At 41.5% G+C, this 15,704-nt stretch overlaps 2 protein-coding genes across 2 annotated transcripts; one reads left to right on the forward strand and one right to left on the reverse strand.

The window, feature by feature from the left end:
* The first annotated feature begins 555 nt into the window (after positions 1–555).
* LOC133919055 (uncharacterized) lies at positions 556–4,720 on the forward strand. The gene is made up of 8 exons (XM_062363281.1): positions 556–935; positions 1,064–1,166; positions 2,180–2,287; positions 2,392–2,501; positions 2,672–2,779; positions 3,734–3,779; positions 4,082–4,213; positions 4,336–4,720. The coding sequence occupies exons 1-8, from the start codon at positions 709–711 to the stop codon at positions 4,414–4,416; spliced, it is 915 nt and encodes a 304-aa protein (XP_062219265.1). The 5' UTR covers positions 556–708; the 3' UTR covers positions 4,417–4,720.
* Positions 4,721–12,373: 7,653 nt separating this feature from the next.
* On the reverse strand, positions 12,374–13,470 carry LOC133917539 (ethylene-responsive transcription factor ERF110-like). Its single transcript, XM_062361421.1, has 2 exons — positions 13,209–13,470; positions 12,374–13,131 (listed from the first exon to the last, which is right to left on the reverse strand). Exons 1-2 carry the CDS (start codon positions 13,456–13,458, stop codon positions 12,545–12,547), a joined length of 837 nt encoding a protein of 278 aa, XP_062217405.1. The 5' UTR covers positions 13,459–13,470; the 3' UTR covers positions 12,374–12,544.
* Between the last annotated feature and the right edge of the window lie 2,234 nt (positions 13,471–15,704).

Raw genomic sequence — 15,704 nt, forward strand, 5'->3', positions numbered from 1 at the left:
GCTACCGTCGCCCATTAGATAGACGATACCAAGACATCGCCCTTCCAACGGACGACACCTTTAAAAATAAAAAAACATTGTGTTCTATTGCTCTCAAAATTCAAAACAATATCAAAATTATCATAAAAAATTCTGAAAAAAAGTATGTTGTAGAGGATTCTATAATCTATCTCTAAAAAAATTTCAATGCAAATACAATGAGAAAAAAAGACAAATTTCATTGCACAAATCATAGTTTTGTCTGATTTTTTTTTAAACTAGATGATAGTATTCCCTACTATATACATTTTTTTTCAGAATTTTTCATAACTATTTTGATTTTATTTTGAATTTTGAGAGCAATAGAACACAGAGTTTTTTGATTTTTTAAGGTGTCGCCCGTTGAATGGGCGACACCTTTATTTTTTCTAAAGGTATTGTCTATTGGAAGTGCGATATCTTGGTATCGCCCATCCAACGAGTGACGGTAGTCTATATGTGCAATTTTTTAAATGAATGTGTATTTTTGCAAATATTAAAAAATAAAAATATAAAAATAAAGAAAATTCTGAGAAATATTCAGTTACAATTGTCTTGTGGGCTACAGGCTACATTAGCCCATGGACCAGCCCAGTTACATCATCAGCCCACCATTCATCCCCCAGCAAGTCGCCGTCGCCTTCTTCCCTACCACCCCACCCTCGGCGTCGGCGGCGAAGACAACAGGAGATGTCGTCGTCGGGGGCGGCCGGGGCGCAGCATCTGCCGCGGACGGAGTCGCGGGAGCTGTCGGGGCACGAGGGCGCGGTGCTGGCCGTGCGCTTCAACCGCGAGGGCAACTACTGCCTGAGCTGCGGCAAGGACCGCACCCTCCGCCTCTGGAATCCCCACACCGGCGCCCTCGTCAAGACCTACAAGTCCCACGCCCGCGAGGTCCGCGACGTCCACTCCTCCTCGTACGTACGCACGCGCCCCCTGCCATCTTGTTGTCTCCCTTCGTCGCATCTGATCTTGAGGCGCGGGGCCAGGGAGTTTGCTAAGTGCTTGTTGTTTCTTCGTTTCATGGTTGGTTGGTTGCCCGCAGGGACAACGCGAAGCTGGTGTCATGCGGCGCGGACAGGCAGATCTTCTACTGGGACGTTGCCTCGGGCCGTGTCATCCGCAAGTTCCGCGGGCACAACAGCGAGGTATTGGATCAGTCATCAATTGATGTCATTTTTTCGATTATTGAGATTATTCATCCATGTGTTGTGATGCCCACGACAACAGATGATTGTTCTTGGAACTGAGCAGTTCACACAATTTTAATCAAGCAATTCCAGTATCATTGTAAGGATGCTACTATTATTTGTATACCTTTTTTGTTTGTTGCTCTGAACATTAGTGAAATGCTATGTGAAAAACACCACGATTAATATTGATCGAGCAGCAAATGCCCAAATGATGTATTGTTTCCACTCACTGTAATACTAGCTGCATCAAAAGCAGTGATCTGAGCCATACTTCTGTAGTAGTAGTATTCTTGTGGTTATATCTTCACATTTGCTAGAGCTCAGTTGACTGAAAATCAGATTTTACAGTCGACGGCTAAAGCTCGTTGCCGGCGGGGTTTCGGGGTTTGAGCTGTGCTCCCCGTGCTTAGAGGGATGCCTGGGGAAGCAGGCTGGTCCCGGTGGTGGTGGTGGACGTGGGGGCGGGACGGTAGGGATGCTGACGGCAACAGATGACAAAGGAACAACGGACGGGAAGGGTTAGGGTGGGGACGACCGGCGATAGCCCCGGCGAAGCCAGGTTAGCGCGGCGGCGAGTGGCGGGAGCGGATCCGTCAGCGGGGATGCTGCCAATGACTGGAGGAGGCGGGTGGGGCGAGGGAGGGAGGCAGGATGTCGGCACTGTCGGAGGAAGAAGAACCGTCACTGCGGGAAGGAGGAAGAAGGGTGTCTGCCCGATTGAAATCCAACCATTTGAAGCATCGACTGTAAACATCCCATTTTTCAGGTTCCTGATGAATAGCACGACCCTTATATCTTATATGTGATAATGCATACCAGTTGGCACTGTACACTGCAGTTCGACAATGTGATTGTGGTCAGGCCTATTGGTGATCCTCAAAACCAGATAAACAAAGCCTCTGCCTGACAGATGTGTGATTTTTGATAATTTGCCATTTTGCTCAGCTATATCTATTATGCTTTTATAGGTCAATTCAGTGAAGTTTAATGAGTACAACACTGTTGTAGTCTCAGCTGGTTATGACCGTACTGTGCGTGCGTTTGACTGCAGGTCGCAAAGCAGTGATCCAATTCAGGTAGTGTTTCATTGTTAACTAACATATAGATGCATAGATTGTCTTATTTTTTTCCTTAATGTCTCCAGTCTCATACACTTTGTTTCTGTTCTCTCTTAATACAGACTATTGATACTTTCAAAGATAGTGTAATGTCAGTTAACCTAACAAAGACAGAAATAATTGCTGGCAGTGTTGATGGTACTATCCGGACATTTGACATCCGCATGGGTAGGTAAGTTCTTGCCTTATTCCACTCTGAACTAATTCTGATATGTGCTCTTTGGTTTACTAAATGGAACTTTGGCTGTTCCCTTTATTTAAAGAAGTATAATCAGATCCTAATCCATGTGTCAATTTATTCTATATTGTTTTGTGGATTCATGTCCTTCTTGCTGTTAACAGGGAGACTGTTGATAATCTGGGGCATCCTGTGAACTGTATATCTTTGTCAAATGACAGCAATTGTCTTTTAGCTAACTGTTTAGATTCTACTGTGAGGCTTCTAGACAAGTAAGCGCTCTTCACAAGCTTCTCAGCACTTTATTTTCAGCATGAGCAAGAATTGCAGTGAAGCCTCCTTTATTTAGCACTTTGGAGGAATTAAACCCCATTACTCAAATTAGAGGAATTAAACCCCATTACTCAAATTAAACCCCTCTACCTTATAGAAGGATGCAGTCACACCCCTCCGTTAGTTTTAATTGGAAAGATGACATAGCTGCCAATGTCATTTCCTATTTTGAATGGGTTGGTTGACGGGGCCTTTTTTGCTTGACTCTGATCCAAATCTATTCACTACTGGCTTCTGCAGCTGCACTGAGCTGTTGTTTGTGCCATGGAGGTGCTTTACCCTTGCACTTGCACGCTCCTCTCCATATCTCATGCAATAGATTTGAGAATTGTAGCACAGAATTTGGGCAGGCTTGAATTTTCTTTTACATGCACAAAGAAGCATCAAGTTAATTTGGTACTGGAACTTGGACCTTCTTGGGCAGGAAGCAAGTAAAATGGACCATTTTGCCATGGTCTTTGCAGTAAATCACAAGCTAAATGGACTTGATGTGGTGTTATTTTGCATCAGAATATCATTGTGGATAAATACTTGTCATGTCACAATTTAGGAGCCATAGCTTCAAGTTTTGGTCCACACGTTTACTCAGAATGGTTTTCTGGAGGAAAGGAACAAATAAGGTTAGAATCACAAGTGGTGGTTTTCTCCTTTTCTTATTTCCCTAGCAAGTCTAGGAGTGCCTAATTAACTCTAATATGGCAAGTACATGAGTGCTATTGCACACATCATCTTTCCATACGAGAACCGACGGAAGGGTGTGATTGCTTCATTCCGTGGAGTACAGTCGTCTCACTGATCCAAAGTACTAAATAGTGGGGCGTCACTGCAATTGTACCTTGCGCATGGGAGTTTTTATTAGCAATTTAACCTTTTGGCGTTTGTATGTTCATCAGATCCTCAGGCGAGCTGCTACAAGAGTACAAGGGGCATGCATGCAAGGTGATATTTCCTGAGTTGGGATTTATGTATTCTTACATTGATCATCAGCCTTGAATTCAACTTAATCTGACAATTTATCCTTACAAATTGAATAAAAGTCTATAGCTGCATAAAAGAATGAACCATCAGCCATCATTATTTTGTAGCGAAAAAGGCAGGTGCTCTGCCTAATGCATTCAAATGAGTGGATAGAGAGGTTCATATTCAAGCTGATAACCCAAATAACCACCATTATTCATTGATTCAAAACAGTAATTCTGTGCATCCTCATTCTTCAGTTTCTGACAATTTCATATTTCCAGTCATTCAAGATGGATTGCTGCCTGACCAATGATGACGCATTTGTTGTTGGTGGATCTGAGAATGGTTATGTTTTCTTCTGGGAGCTAGTGGATGCACCTGTTATTGCAAGCTTCCGGGCACACAGCTCCGTGGTATATTTCTTTCCAAAATTGCAGATTATGCTGCCCAACAACTTATCGTTAATTGATCGTCATTTCCTTTTCATTTTGGCTGTAGTTTTTTCTCATACCTGTACGTGCCTTTTTTTTGGCAGGTCACCAGCATCAGTTACCACCCCACAAAGGCCTGCATGTTGACTTCTTCTGTGGATGGCTCTGTTCGTGTTTGGACCTGAAGAGGCATCGTTATCTGTTCTAATTATTCCGGTGGTGGCAAAGTAGTCTCCAAACCATCGCCAAGCAGCAAGGATTAAGGAAGATGAAAGATGTTTGCATGTTCTAGCCTAATGGGATTCCTGGCTCCTGCCCACCATTACTATTTCCTAGCAGTAGGTCTTAAGCCACGGTCCCTTGGAGAAGCCTCGCCTGTGTAGGAGGAAGCTATCCATGGAGCCAAAGCCTATGCAGGCGGTATCTTTGACATGTATACACACTTTGTGAATTGCATGCACAACATAATACGTCTTGAGAACATTGTTACTGCAGTGTCGTATTTGTCTCCATGAGTAGGTAGTTCTAAGTACTAACTTGCCACGTGAAAGGCATTATATGATGGTCACACATGGATTGGAGCACTAAAGAACAGAGAAATTAAGCTGGGAAAGAAAAATGTAGATTAGAAAATAACTCTCTGGGAGTATTTTTCTACTTAAATGAGAAATTAATTTGGTCACGATTTCCAGGCAAGGTTATACAATCGCACAAACTTTGAAATTGCAGCGGATGAGGGAGTCAGTAGAGCTTCTTTTAAGAAGGCGAGGGAGGCGAGACAGAGGCGTTGTATATATAAGCTAGAGAATAGTGTCCGACACTGGTAGTTTTCACCATCTACAGGGGCAGAGTTCATGCATGTGTTTAAGTATGGGAGAGGTTAGGCTTGAGATGCACCAGGAATTCACCTATGTCATTCGGATCCAGTTAGGCGGTGCACGCATAAGAGCCAGCAAAAGCAATCAATCATAGAGTGAGTTTATAGTCGTCGGCTCTCGCGAGTGCTGTGGAGTTTGACATCCATACACGCCTAGGCTAGCTAGCCACATGCTTGGCTCCACAGCATGGACCAGCATACACAGTTCCGCACGACATTGTTGCGCCCTGAATTGTATTGAAGGAGTATGTTTTTCAAGCCAGCTCGACATTGACGTCTACTAGGCACAAAATTTACAAACTGCAAGCGCACGTGTTATCTGTAGCTCTTCACTGAAGTATTCCAAGGTTATGGAATCCATAAGGATAAGTAAGCAAACTAACAGCTCACCCTTACTCAATCTAAAAGGTTAATCCTGTGCATGAGGCATATATAATTGCATAAAGAGAACAAAGCTTGGTGATCAAAAGAGAATGAAGCATGTTGAGTAAAAGCATCAATGGAATTTACGAGTATTAGCCATATATGAATTAAGCTTAATCTTGATAGCACTAGTCGTAACTCTAGCCAAAAGATGGTATTGCCTCAATTAAGTTAAGCATCTTTAAATCTATAATCCCTCTTGCACGATACCGTAGTCGCACGCTCACCGAAAGCATCTATGACGTGGTCGGCTAATTGCTACACTCTATGGTAATATAAACTTAAGCAGATGGTATTGAAACCAGAAACATTGAATATCCTTGATAATCCATGGTCCTACATAAGTCTATCGGTAGAAACTAGAAGCACATATGTTTAGCCTATATCCTAGCTAACATGATAGTTCGACTAACATATCTAATCACAACAATTACATCTACTAGCTAATCACCTAGAAGCTTACTAAATGAGGAATAGAGAATAATCATGATAACCAAACATCAAGAGAGAAGCAAGATCGTTAGCACACTTTAATAAAAGGCAAATCAATTTTCATAAGATAGTTGATACAAACACCATCATAGGCATAACTTGATGACGATCAAATCTAGCAATTGAAATTTGGTCTAATTATAACCTTGACTAATTAGAGCCTAATTAGAGTGTTCCCAATTGAAGGGATACTCTAATTAGAGCCCTAATTAGCTAGGATAATTAGCTAACTAGCCTAAATTAGACAACCAAACCACATTGCTTCAAATTGGTAGCAAGACTTCACCGTTTGTAGCTCTCAATTCGTTATGAGATTGTATACATTGGGGGCACCCCTTGGGTCATATTTAAAGTTGTGGAGGGTGAATGGTCATGCTTCCACCATCCTATCATAAGATCAAATGGATATGTGGAGTAGAACACGAACTCTAGAAATAATCAAGTTGGTTCAGACTTTTTTTGTTGGTAGCCCTTCCTTCCAAAGATGATATCTCCCACATCGTCCAAAATTGATAAATTTAGACTCTAAATTGTAGCTATCGAAAAGATCTACAACTTTGTCCAGTATGAATTTTTCAGAATTGAATTTTTCAGAGAACACCATCTTTATTTCCAAAAATACATTGCAAGTTGATATGTCTTGTTCTAGTCTCTTCTACGCAGCACACCTTGCAGAGGCAATATCTCCTAGCTTTGGACTCTAAAATATGTCATCCATATATGTAAATTGAAGGTCTTGACAAGATCTACAGCTTATATACATTAATTTTCTGCATTGGAGATTTTCTTGGACTCCAAATCTGTGTTGGAAGATGCATGTAGCCTATGAAATAAAGACAAATGGTTAGGCTAAAAGAAGAACTTTTGGAGATATTTCTCGAGTAAGAAAAACTTACTTAAATGACAGCCAAGGCTTTGTCGCCTTGGAATGACAATGGAATATAGTCTAATTGCTCGATGAACTCCAACCAACTTGGCAATGAGCAGCCCCCGAGCGGGCCAACGCTGGCATCACAACCGATCGTTGATGGATGGGTGGGATTTTAGCTGCAGTCGTCACCATGTCCCTCTCAGAGGTGACTACCACAACTTCTGCCGCTCCTGAGAGGATTTCCTCGGGCTCAGGTACGGCGACAATCTTGCAATATGTAGATGACATCATCATATTCATAGACCATAACCTAGAGCAAGCAAAAAATATGAAACTCCTACTGTATGTCTTTGAGCAGCTCTATGGGCTTAACATCAACTTTCACAAGAGTGAAATGCTATGTTATGGGGAGGCAAAGGAAATGGAAGACCAATATAGACATCTTTTTGGGTGCAATACCGAGTCTTATCCTTTTAGATATCTAGGCATCCTCATGCATCATCGCAAATTACGCAATTGTGATTGGAGGAAGGATGAAGAACATTTTGAACAACATCTAAGTAGTTGGAAAGGCAAGCACTTGTCAGTAGGGGCAAATTAGTATTGATTAACTCTGTCCTTTCTAGTCTACCACTGTTCATGATGTCTTTCTTTGAAATTCCACGTGGTGTCCTCAAAAGACTGGATTATTTAAGGTCCAGATTCTTTTGGCAATACGACAATCACAAAAAGAAATATAGACTCACCAAGTAGAATATCTTGTGTCAACCTAAAGACCAAGGAGGGTTATAAATAATTGATATGTCTACCCAAAATAAATGTCTCTTAAGTAAAAATGGTTATTCAAACTCCTCAATGAGGATGGAGTTTCGTAGCAACTATTCAGGAACAAATATTTAGGGAGCAAAAGCCTCACAGGTGAATGGTAAACCCGGAGATTCCTATTTCTGGAGTGGACTAATGAAAGTCAAACATGAGTTTATACAGTGGGGCACATTCCAAATAGAGGATGGATCGCAAATAAAGTTTTGGGAAGACAAATGGTTAGGCTCCACACCTCTTAGCGAGCAATATCCTTTTATGTATCAGATTGTGAGACACAAACATGCCACAATAGCAGAACTAATGAGTACTATATCGCTCCACATATCCTTTCGCAGACCAATTATAGGAGACAAAATGGTAGCTTGACATGATTTAGTGTCTAAGTTAGTCAATATACAACTCATTGATGAAAGTGATGTTTTTAAATGAGACTTATATACTAGCGGACAATTTTCCGTCCGATCTATGCATCAGCAAATGACTAATAATGGAATTTCCTTTCCCAATAGCTTTTTGTGGCATCTAAAACTCCCTTTAAAGATCAAGATTTTTCTTTGATACACACAATAAGGAGTGATCTTGACTAATGATAATTTAGCAATACGTCATTGGAACGGGGATTTGAATTGTAGCTTTTATAATCAATGTGAAAGCATGCAACACTTGTTTTTTTATTGCCATTTTGCTAAATCTATTTGGCATGCTATCAAAATTGCTCCTAATATTGACACACCGTGGAGTATTAGTCATATGATGGGCGGATGGCTTAGGGGTGTTGAGCAAAAACAGAAGAATGCCATTTTTCTCAGGGTAGATACCCTATGTTGGGCAATATGGCTATGTCGAAATGATATCATTTTTAAAAAAACCAATCACAACTTTTTTGCAGGGTATTTTCAGAGGAACCTATTGGCTAAAGCGCTGGAGTCTGTTGCAGAAGGATGAGTACATGACTGCTGTGTGCACGTCGTGACAAAGGTTGGAAGTGGTTGTGATGGATATCTTCACAAGAATGGATGGCTTTTTAGTAATAGACTATGTGATGACTGATTTGATATCATGTAGTTTATTTTCATATTACCATTTCAAAGGCTGTATTTTGTAGCAATAATGTAATAGTGAACCGAGTTGTGTGCATTGAACAATGCAGAGACTGGAGACTATTTCCTTTATTTAACAAAAAGGTATGACGGAAATCGAGGTTGTAGTTGCCGATGTTGTTGGTGCGGTGACAAGCTTCAATGTGGAATCTTGTGTGAATCCCAGAGTTGGGAGCCACATGGCTGATGAGAAAATATCAATAAGAATACAACAAAGAAGAAAAGTTCTAAGCTAAAAAATGGAGTAAGAATTTTACCTCGAGGGCTTGATTTTGAATTTGAGGGAGGGCCTCACCCTCGCCCTCAGGGAAGGAGTTCTTGAGCTGACAGAGTGATCGACAGACTCAAAAGCAGGGATTGCCAGAATGGCATCCCTTGCCTCTGACCTTCTCTTTGGTGACTCCACTATCGGAGGCGCCTTGTCAGGCCAGCTCTCGAACCTGAGTCGACCCAATGAAGAATATGCAAAAACTAACAACGAGTTAAGAGTCAGAAGGATAATGTAGATGATGCGGGAAATTGGAAGAACAATTACCCGAATCTCCACTGCCCATACATCAGGCTGCAGATCACATAGGGAAACCTAGATGTTCTCTCGATTGTCTGCCGAGGCCTTGTCGAGGAGGAATTTAACCCTCTTCTTCAAAACCACCGTCGTAAGCATTGCAAAAAGATGAATACACTTAGATCTTGCAAGAGTAAAATCAGAAAAAATGAATTGTGAAGAGGTTACCATTGGTGCTAGCTCTATTCGCATCTAGGCATCCTGAGTACATCCACACTTGATGAACTCAAGACTTCAATAGGTTGATGTGACGCTTGGTGAAATCCAACACCACATCCTATGCCATCAAGCCGCTGTCCTTGAGGCCCTTGATGACATTAACGAAAACCTGATGTTCCTGGCAAACCTCTAGAGGTTCTTACAACTCAGATTCACCTGGACACCTTTGTACTCAAGGGCGCCTAGAGCAGGCAATCACAATAAAACCATTGCATGTGCCACCCTAACCAAGATGTCGATATATTCACTGGTGATACCTTCACCAAGTCACTGGTGATACCTTCACCAAGTCGGAAAATGACAGACACTACCTCAGAATAGGTTATCACAGATGAATTTTAAACCCTATCACAGATGGGTATGGGTTATGTCTCTACAAAAGTGTCTTTGATATCGAGCTTATTACAGATGATTACAACTCTGTCTGTAGCAGAGCTACACACAGATAGGTCTAAATAAGATATGCATCTGTAATATAGCTATACACATGTCAGTTTCATAATACACACAGATGGATTTTTCTAAAAAACCATATTTGTGTATTAAGAGTCACATACGGATTTTTTTTGAAAAACCATCTGCATGACACCCCCCCCCCCAGAAACCATTTTGCTTTCTGGCTATCCTCACATGTATATATATCACAGATATCACATTTAAATTAATTAACACATAAGAACACATTATTCATAATATGATTCATAACCTAATTAAACATAGAAATAACATCAGAAGAACATTAAGTGTTCAAAATATAAACCTATATACTACATGAATCCCTAATAGGTCTTCAAGGATTGAGCTTGAGCTTTAACAACACGCCTGCGTTTCACCATAATCTCAGCAAAAAAATATTGTCTTCATATATCATCTCGTTGTCATCAGGATCAGGCACCATCTTTACTAACTCAGTCATGCGCCAAAACTAACAACATTGCTTCTAAATGTCTTTCCCTTGTTAAGTAAGAGATGACAGTTCAAACCAATCTTGCAGTTCACGAATATGTCTTTATTATGATGAACACAAATAGAGAAATTTTAATAAGGAATAAAAGACAATAGAACACGATTCATAGTATAAATTGGGTTCACAGTGATGCCCTTCATAGTAGCGAAGAAAACATGTTCCACAGGACTGAAATCGACGCTAAGCATTTTGACCATGGAAGCAGGCATAGGAACAACCTCATCCTCCCAGCGTTATCAAGCAATGAGCAAAAAATATATTCTGTACAGATTAGGGATACACAACAATAACAATCAGTACACAGAATCAAACCCTAACAAAACTGGGATGCAATTTGAACTCACCTCAGTGTGGGGAAGAAGGGGATTCGTCGTCCAGATCTCGAACCTCCCTTGCAAAATCAAACCCTAACAAAACTTGAACTCACTATTATGGAAGGCGATTGGATGGCAACGAGGAGAGCGAGGGAGATGAAATTCGTAGTTTTAGTGAGGGAGATGAGCGGTTTGTAAAACTGGTAGTGTAAAGCGGAGAGCGAGAGGTCAAATTTAAAACAATATATAGGTCTTTAACTACATATGGTTTATCATAGTAATCTGCATGTGTCTGTACGATAGAAATGGACAGATTTGTAAAAATTGTATGTGAGTTTTGGCACACCCAGATGACCAGTCTTGTTACAAACACATATGCTTAGAAACCGTCTCTGGGTATTTTATCACGGACGGGTCATAGAAAACCGTTTGTGTCACTCTGTCTGCTTTTTACTATGTATGCGGTAGTGAGAACCTGCTATTCCTCCAGCTAAAAGATGTTTCAATCGGTTGAAATAGCGAAATAAAGGGACGAACAACTTCACCCCCATGAAAGCTTCACAGAGGCGCACAAAGATGCTTAACATTGTTTTAAGTTGAGGTTGAGATTAATGAGCGATATGTCGTAGAAGCCACAATGAAAAAAGGGCCTTTAACTTAGTAAAAACATATACCTTTATTTGATAAATCTGATTAAAATCGAATCACAACAAATGGATCTAAATAGGCTACTAGAATGCACAGTACACAACGCCCAATATGACTGCAAAGCCAAATCGGGCTCATTTACTAACAAACTTAAGCATGATTCAAAAGATACAGACAACCGACTAGGACCAAATTACAACATCCAACTTAAATAAGGACCCAAAAGGCAGGTTTACTGATATGGATTACATGAACCAACAGGATACGGATTAAACTATGAGACTTTAATGTGGGAGTAAAGAAAATAAAGAACATTTAGAGTGTCAATAAAATTAACGAAATATATTTTCAGTGAAAAGTTAGAGAAAACATTTTAAAGAAGGGTAGATAATGTAGAAATCGTGTGAAAAGGTCGGATGTGTGCAATTGTGCACGCTAGTAAGCTAGAAATCTTTAAATTAAAAACCGGACACCTCAACCATCCTTTTTAAAAAAGAAAACTTTAGGAGATAAAAGAAAATCTTAGGATTCTGGTAACCGCACTTCTAACTATGGAAGTTGAAATTGTATTTAAAACATTATGTACTCAAGTCTAATTGCGTAATTGTGCGGGCTGTTCGGATAGTCGAGAAGCAAGAGAGGGAAAGGGAATAGCTGGAATAAAATGTTTTGCACATCGAGAAGTTTGTTCCAGGGTGCCTGTTTCCAAACCACATCTGTCCCTAACTCCCAATGTATCCCACGTTCCCACTTCATTCTCTTTCTAAGATGCATTCAGTGAATGCTAGCTCCAACCTGAAATACTGAACTGCTTCAACTAGCCGCTCTCACCTCTCACTAATAGAAAAGGAAAATGTTGTAGTAGTAGTATATATACATATGTACAAACACAAAGTAAAAAACAAAAGTAATCAACAAAAATCAACAGTTGCTACGCCGTCTCAAAGGGAGAAAACAGAAAAGGCAGAAAGAAAATGCTATGCCGTTCCCACAGCCACAGCTAGACCGCGCGCTAGCTCTTGCTTTTCTCGCAACCATTCCCCGGGTCTTCTGTTCCACTGCTCCCTATTCCATGGTTCCCACAAAGCAGAGGAGCAACGACGGGAGCAGACCAACACGCCCGCGACGGCGGCTCTGGTCCGATGCTCCAAGAACCCAAGAAGCGCCCATTCCCACCGCCCACGAGCCCATCCATTGCGCCACCACAGTGCACCATCTCCGGACACGGCGAGCGGTCTGTGGTGCGATCCCAGCCGGAACCGGGCTTCCGAGAGCCCACGGGGGCAGGGGGGCGGCGGAGAGACGACGCGTCCTCCGGGAAGTTGAGCTTGGCGCGGCTCCCGCGGAGGCGGAGCGCCACGGCGTCGTAGGCGCGCGCCGCATCCTCGGCCGTGGCGAACGTGCCGAGCCAGATGCGCGCCGCCTTCTTGGGGTCCCGGATCTCCGCCGCCCACTTGCCCGACGGCCGACGCCTCACCCCGCGGTAGCAACGCCTCACCACCGCAACTGTCTGCTCTGTTCCTTGCGAGCACGTCGATGCAATTGGAGCTTGCGTTGGCGACGGCATCAAGCACTGCGCACACGCAGTGCGATCTTGCACTGTAGAGGCAGAGCACAACAACCACGTGAGTCTCCATTCGGCGACGTGGCCGGTGCAGGGGAGCGAACAGACGTACCCGAAACAATATGCGCCGACGCCGAGGGCTCGCCGTGACACGCCGCCCCTCCAACGTACCCACGCTGGCATCCCATCGCCGTCCACGGACACGGCGGCACAACCAGCGACGGCGGGGGCGGCTTTGGCGTCAGCGTCAGCGTCGCACCACGGCCATTGGCAATGACGTGCGTGAGGGCGGCCACGATGGCCACCTCCTCCGCAGCCTCGAGTAAAGCAGCCGGTGCGAGGGACGTTGGAGGTGGCCGCATCAGCTGTTGGTGTCACTGTTATGGTCTCGTATGAGCGGGAGTTCTAGATGCTATTTATAGCTTCCTTGTCAGTGAGAAGTCTGACTAATTTTGGCGGCAAGTGTCATGTTCCGAAGCGAGGTGATAACGAAAAGAATGTACGAAGTTTCCGGAAACACGGCATGTATCCCAAGAACGGGAAAATACGGGTCGAATTTATCTAGAAAGTGCGAGACCTTTTCCAGACGCGGAGATACACGGATACCTTCCTGAATCTCATTATACAGTATAATTCCTAATTTGGCATATCCTAGGCCTAGCTCTGACAGCGGGCGGGTTTGCGTGGGACTAGCAAAATGGACGGCGGCGCAGCATCCAGGATTCATAGAACCTTCTGAACCGTCTAGAAACTTCAGTTCTTGATTTGTTTCATTTGAGCTTCTCATCAGAAAATGGGAAAAATGCAAAAACCCCTCAAAAGTCACTTGGATTTTGACTTCCCCCCCCCCCCCCACCCAAAAGTTGTTTTGTTGCAAAAAAAAATCCCAAAGGTTTGATTTTGTTGTAAAAACACCTCCAAAAATTCAAAAAAATTTAAAACAAATCACAAAAAATTCTAAAAAAAAACTAGAGACAATTCTAAGACCTTTTGTGATTTTCTTTTTCAAAAATAATATCCTTTGAATCATATTTCATGGAGAGTAAGTTTGAAAAAAAAGAAAAACGTGCAACTCATTTATTAATTCGAGTTAAATGCATAGTTAATTATTTACTAATCCAAAAATCATGAAACAAAAGTTTTTAGTCTTCTTACATGATCCTCTATCTTGTAAAAATACATGAAATCTTGAAATAGTTATTGTAACGTGCAAGATTGAGTAAATGTTTTGCAGATAGATTAATTCATAACTAATTCATAACACCCCCAAAATTAGTGAAACCACTTTTATTAGTTTATTTAAACAATTATTTGTGTAGGAAAAATAATGGTAGACATGACAAAGTTAAAATAACATGAGTTAATAAATGAGTTGCACATTTTTCTTTTTTTTTTCCAAACTTCCTCTCCATGAAATATGATGCAAAGGATATTATTTTTGAAAAAAAATTTCACAAAAGGTCTTAGAATTGTCTCTAGGTTTTTTAGATTTTTTTTGTGATTTTTTTATTTTTTTGAATTTTTAGGGGGTTTTTTGCAACAAAGTCAAACTTTTGGGTGTTTTTTTGCTACAAAACAATTTTTTGGAGGGAAAGTCAAAATCCAAGTGACTTTTTGGGAGGGTTTTTACAGTTTTCCCTCAGAAAAATGACAACGTAGGTACATGTGAATGTACATGGTCCTCCACTCCGTTCCTCTGAATTTGCACTGTACCGTACCTACTCCCTCCGTTTTTCAATACTTGTTATTTTTATCAAACACGTATTCCAAGATATACCAAGAATAGTACCAATTTTAAATAGGAAATGACAAAAATATCCTTAAAAACTAGTCCAAATATTCTATAACCTACCGTAAATAGGTGGGTAAGAGATATTTTGTAGAATAAAATTAGAAACTACGTCTAAAAAAACGTAAAGTAACAAGTATTTAAAAATAAATAAAATAATTAAAAGTGATAAGTATTGAAAAATGGAACAAGTACTCGAAAACGGCTGACACATGCGGTCATCTCGCGCTCGATCACCATCTAGAAAGTTAAGGTGTACTACGTATGATCTAGTGACTAAGAGAGAAGTCGTATACTTTATATACCGTGAAATACTAGTTACCAATGCGCATAATTGACCATTGAGATTTTGAAGAACATTATGCTATTAAACTATAGTGACCTAGAAAAAGCAATTGCGATGAAAAATGTACTGATAATGACATTTTGATGTGACTGCTAAATGCTAGTGATACTCCTATATTACTGTACTAGATATTTTTAAGGTAGTGAACTGCAGAGTCAATGTCCGTGTCGGATTCCGTGTTACAGACATGGGGAGATGAGGGCACTTACACGCCGTGATGGGCCGTGCAACACCGTCATACCCTTATCTGAGCCGAAACGATTTTGGCCCCTCCACGCGTTGGCTCGTCGAGAGCCGAGCGTGTACGTAAGTCTCAGGTATCCGACACCAGGCCAGAATCACGCGTTAGTTGCTGACGTAGCAACGCGCATGCATTGTACAATATAATTTCTCATTTGGCATCTTAGGCTAGGCCTAGCTTAGGAAACCAATTCTATAAGATTCTGTCCAAAAGACTCTCGTGAGATCTCATT

Source organism: Phragmites australis, chromosome 5 (assembly GCF_958298935.1).
Source record: "Phragmites australis chromosome 5, lpPhrAust1.1, whole genome shotgun sequence".
Lineage (NCBI taxonomy): Eukaryota > Viridiplantae > Streptophyta > Magnoliopsida > Poales > Poaceae > Phragmites > Phragmites australis.

Coding starts and splice junctions, on each gene's coding strand:
- LOC133917539 (XM_062361421.1), bottom strand. CDS start 13,458: ATGCGGCCACCTCCAACGTCCCTCGCACCGGCTGCTTTACTCGAGGCT. Junction 13,132..13,208: donor GTCGGCGCATATTGTTTCGG/GTACGTCTGTTC, acceptor CTGCCTCTACAG/TGCAAGATCGCACTGCGTGT.
- LOC133919055 (XM_062363281.1), top strand. CDS start 709: ATGTCGTCGTCGGGGGCGGCCGGGGCGCAGCATCTGCCGCGGACGGAG. Junction 936..1,063: donor CGCGACGTCCACTCCTCCTC/GTACGTACGCAC, acceptor GGTTGCCCGCAG/GGACAACGCGAAGCTGGTGT. Junction 1,167..2,179: donor TCCGCGGGCACAACAGCGAG/GTATTGGATCAG, acceptor ATGCTTTTATAG/GTCAATTCAGTGAAGTTTAA.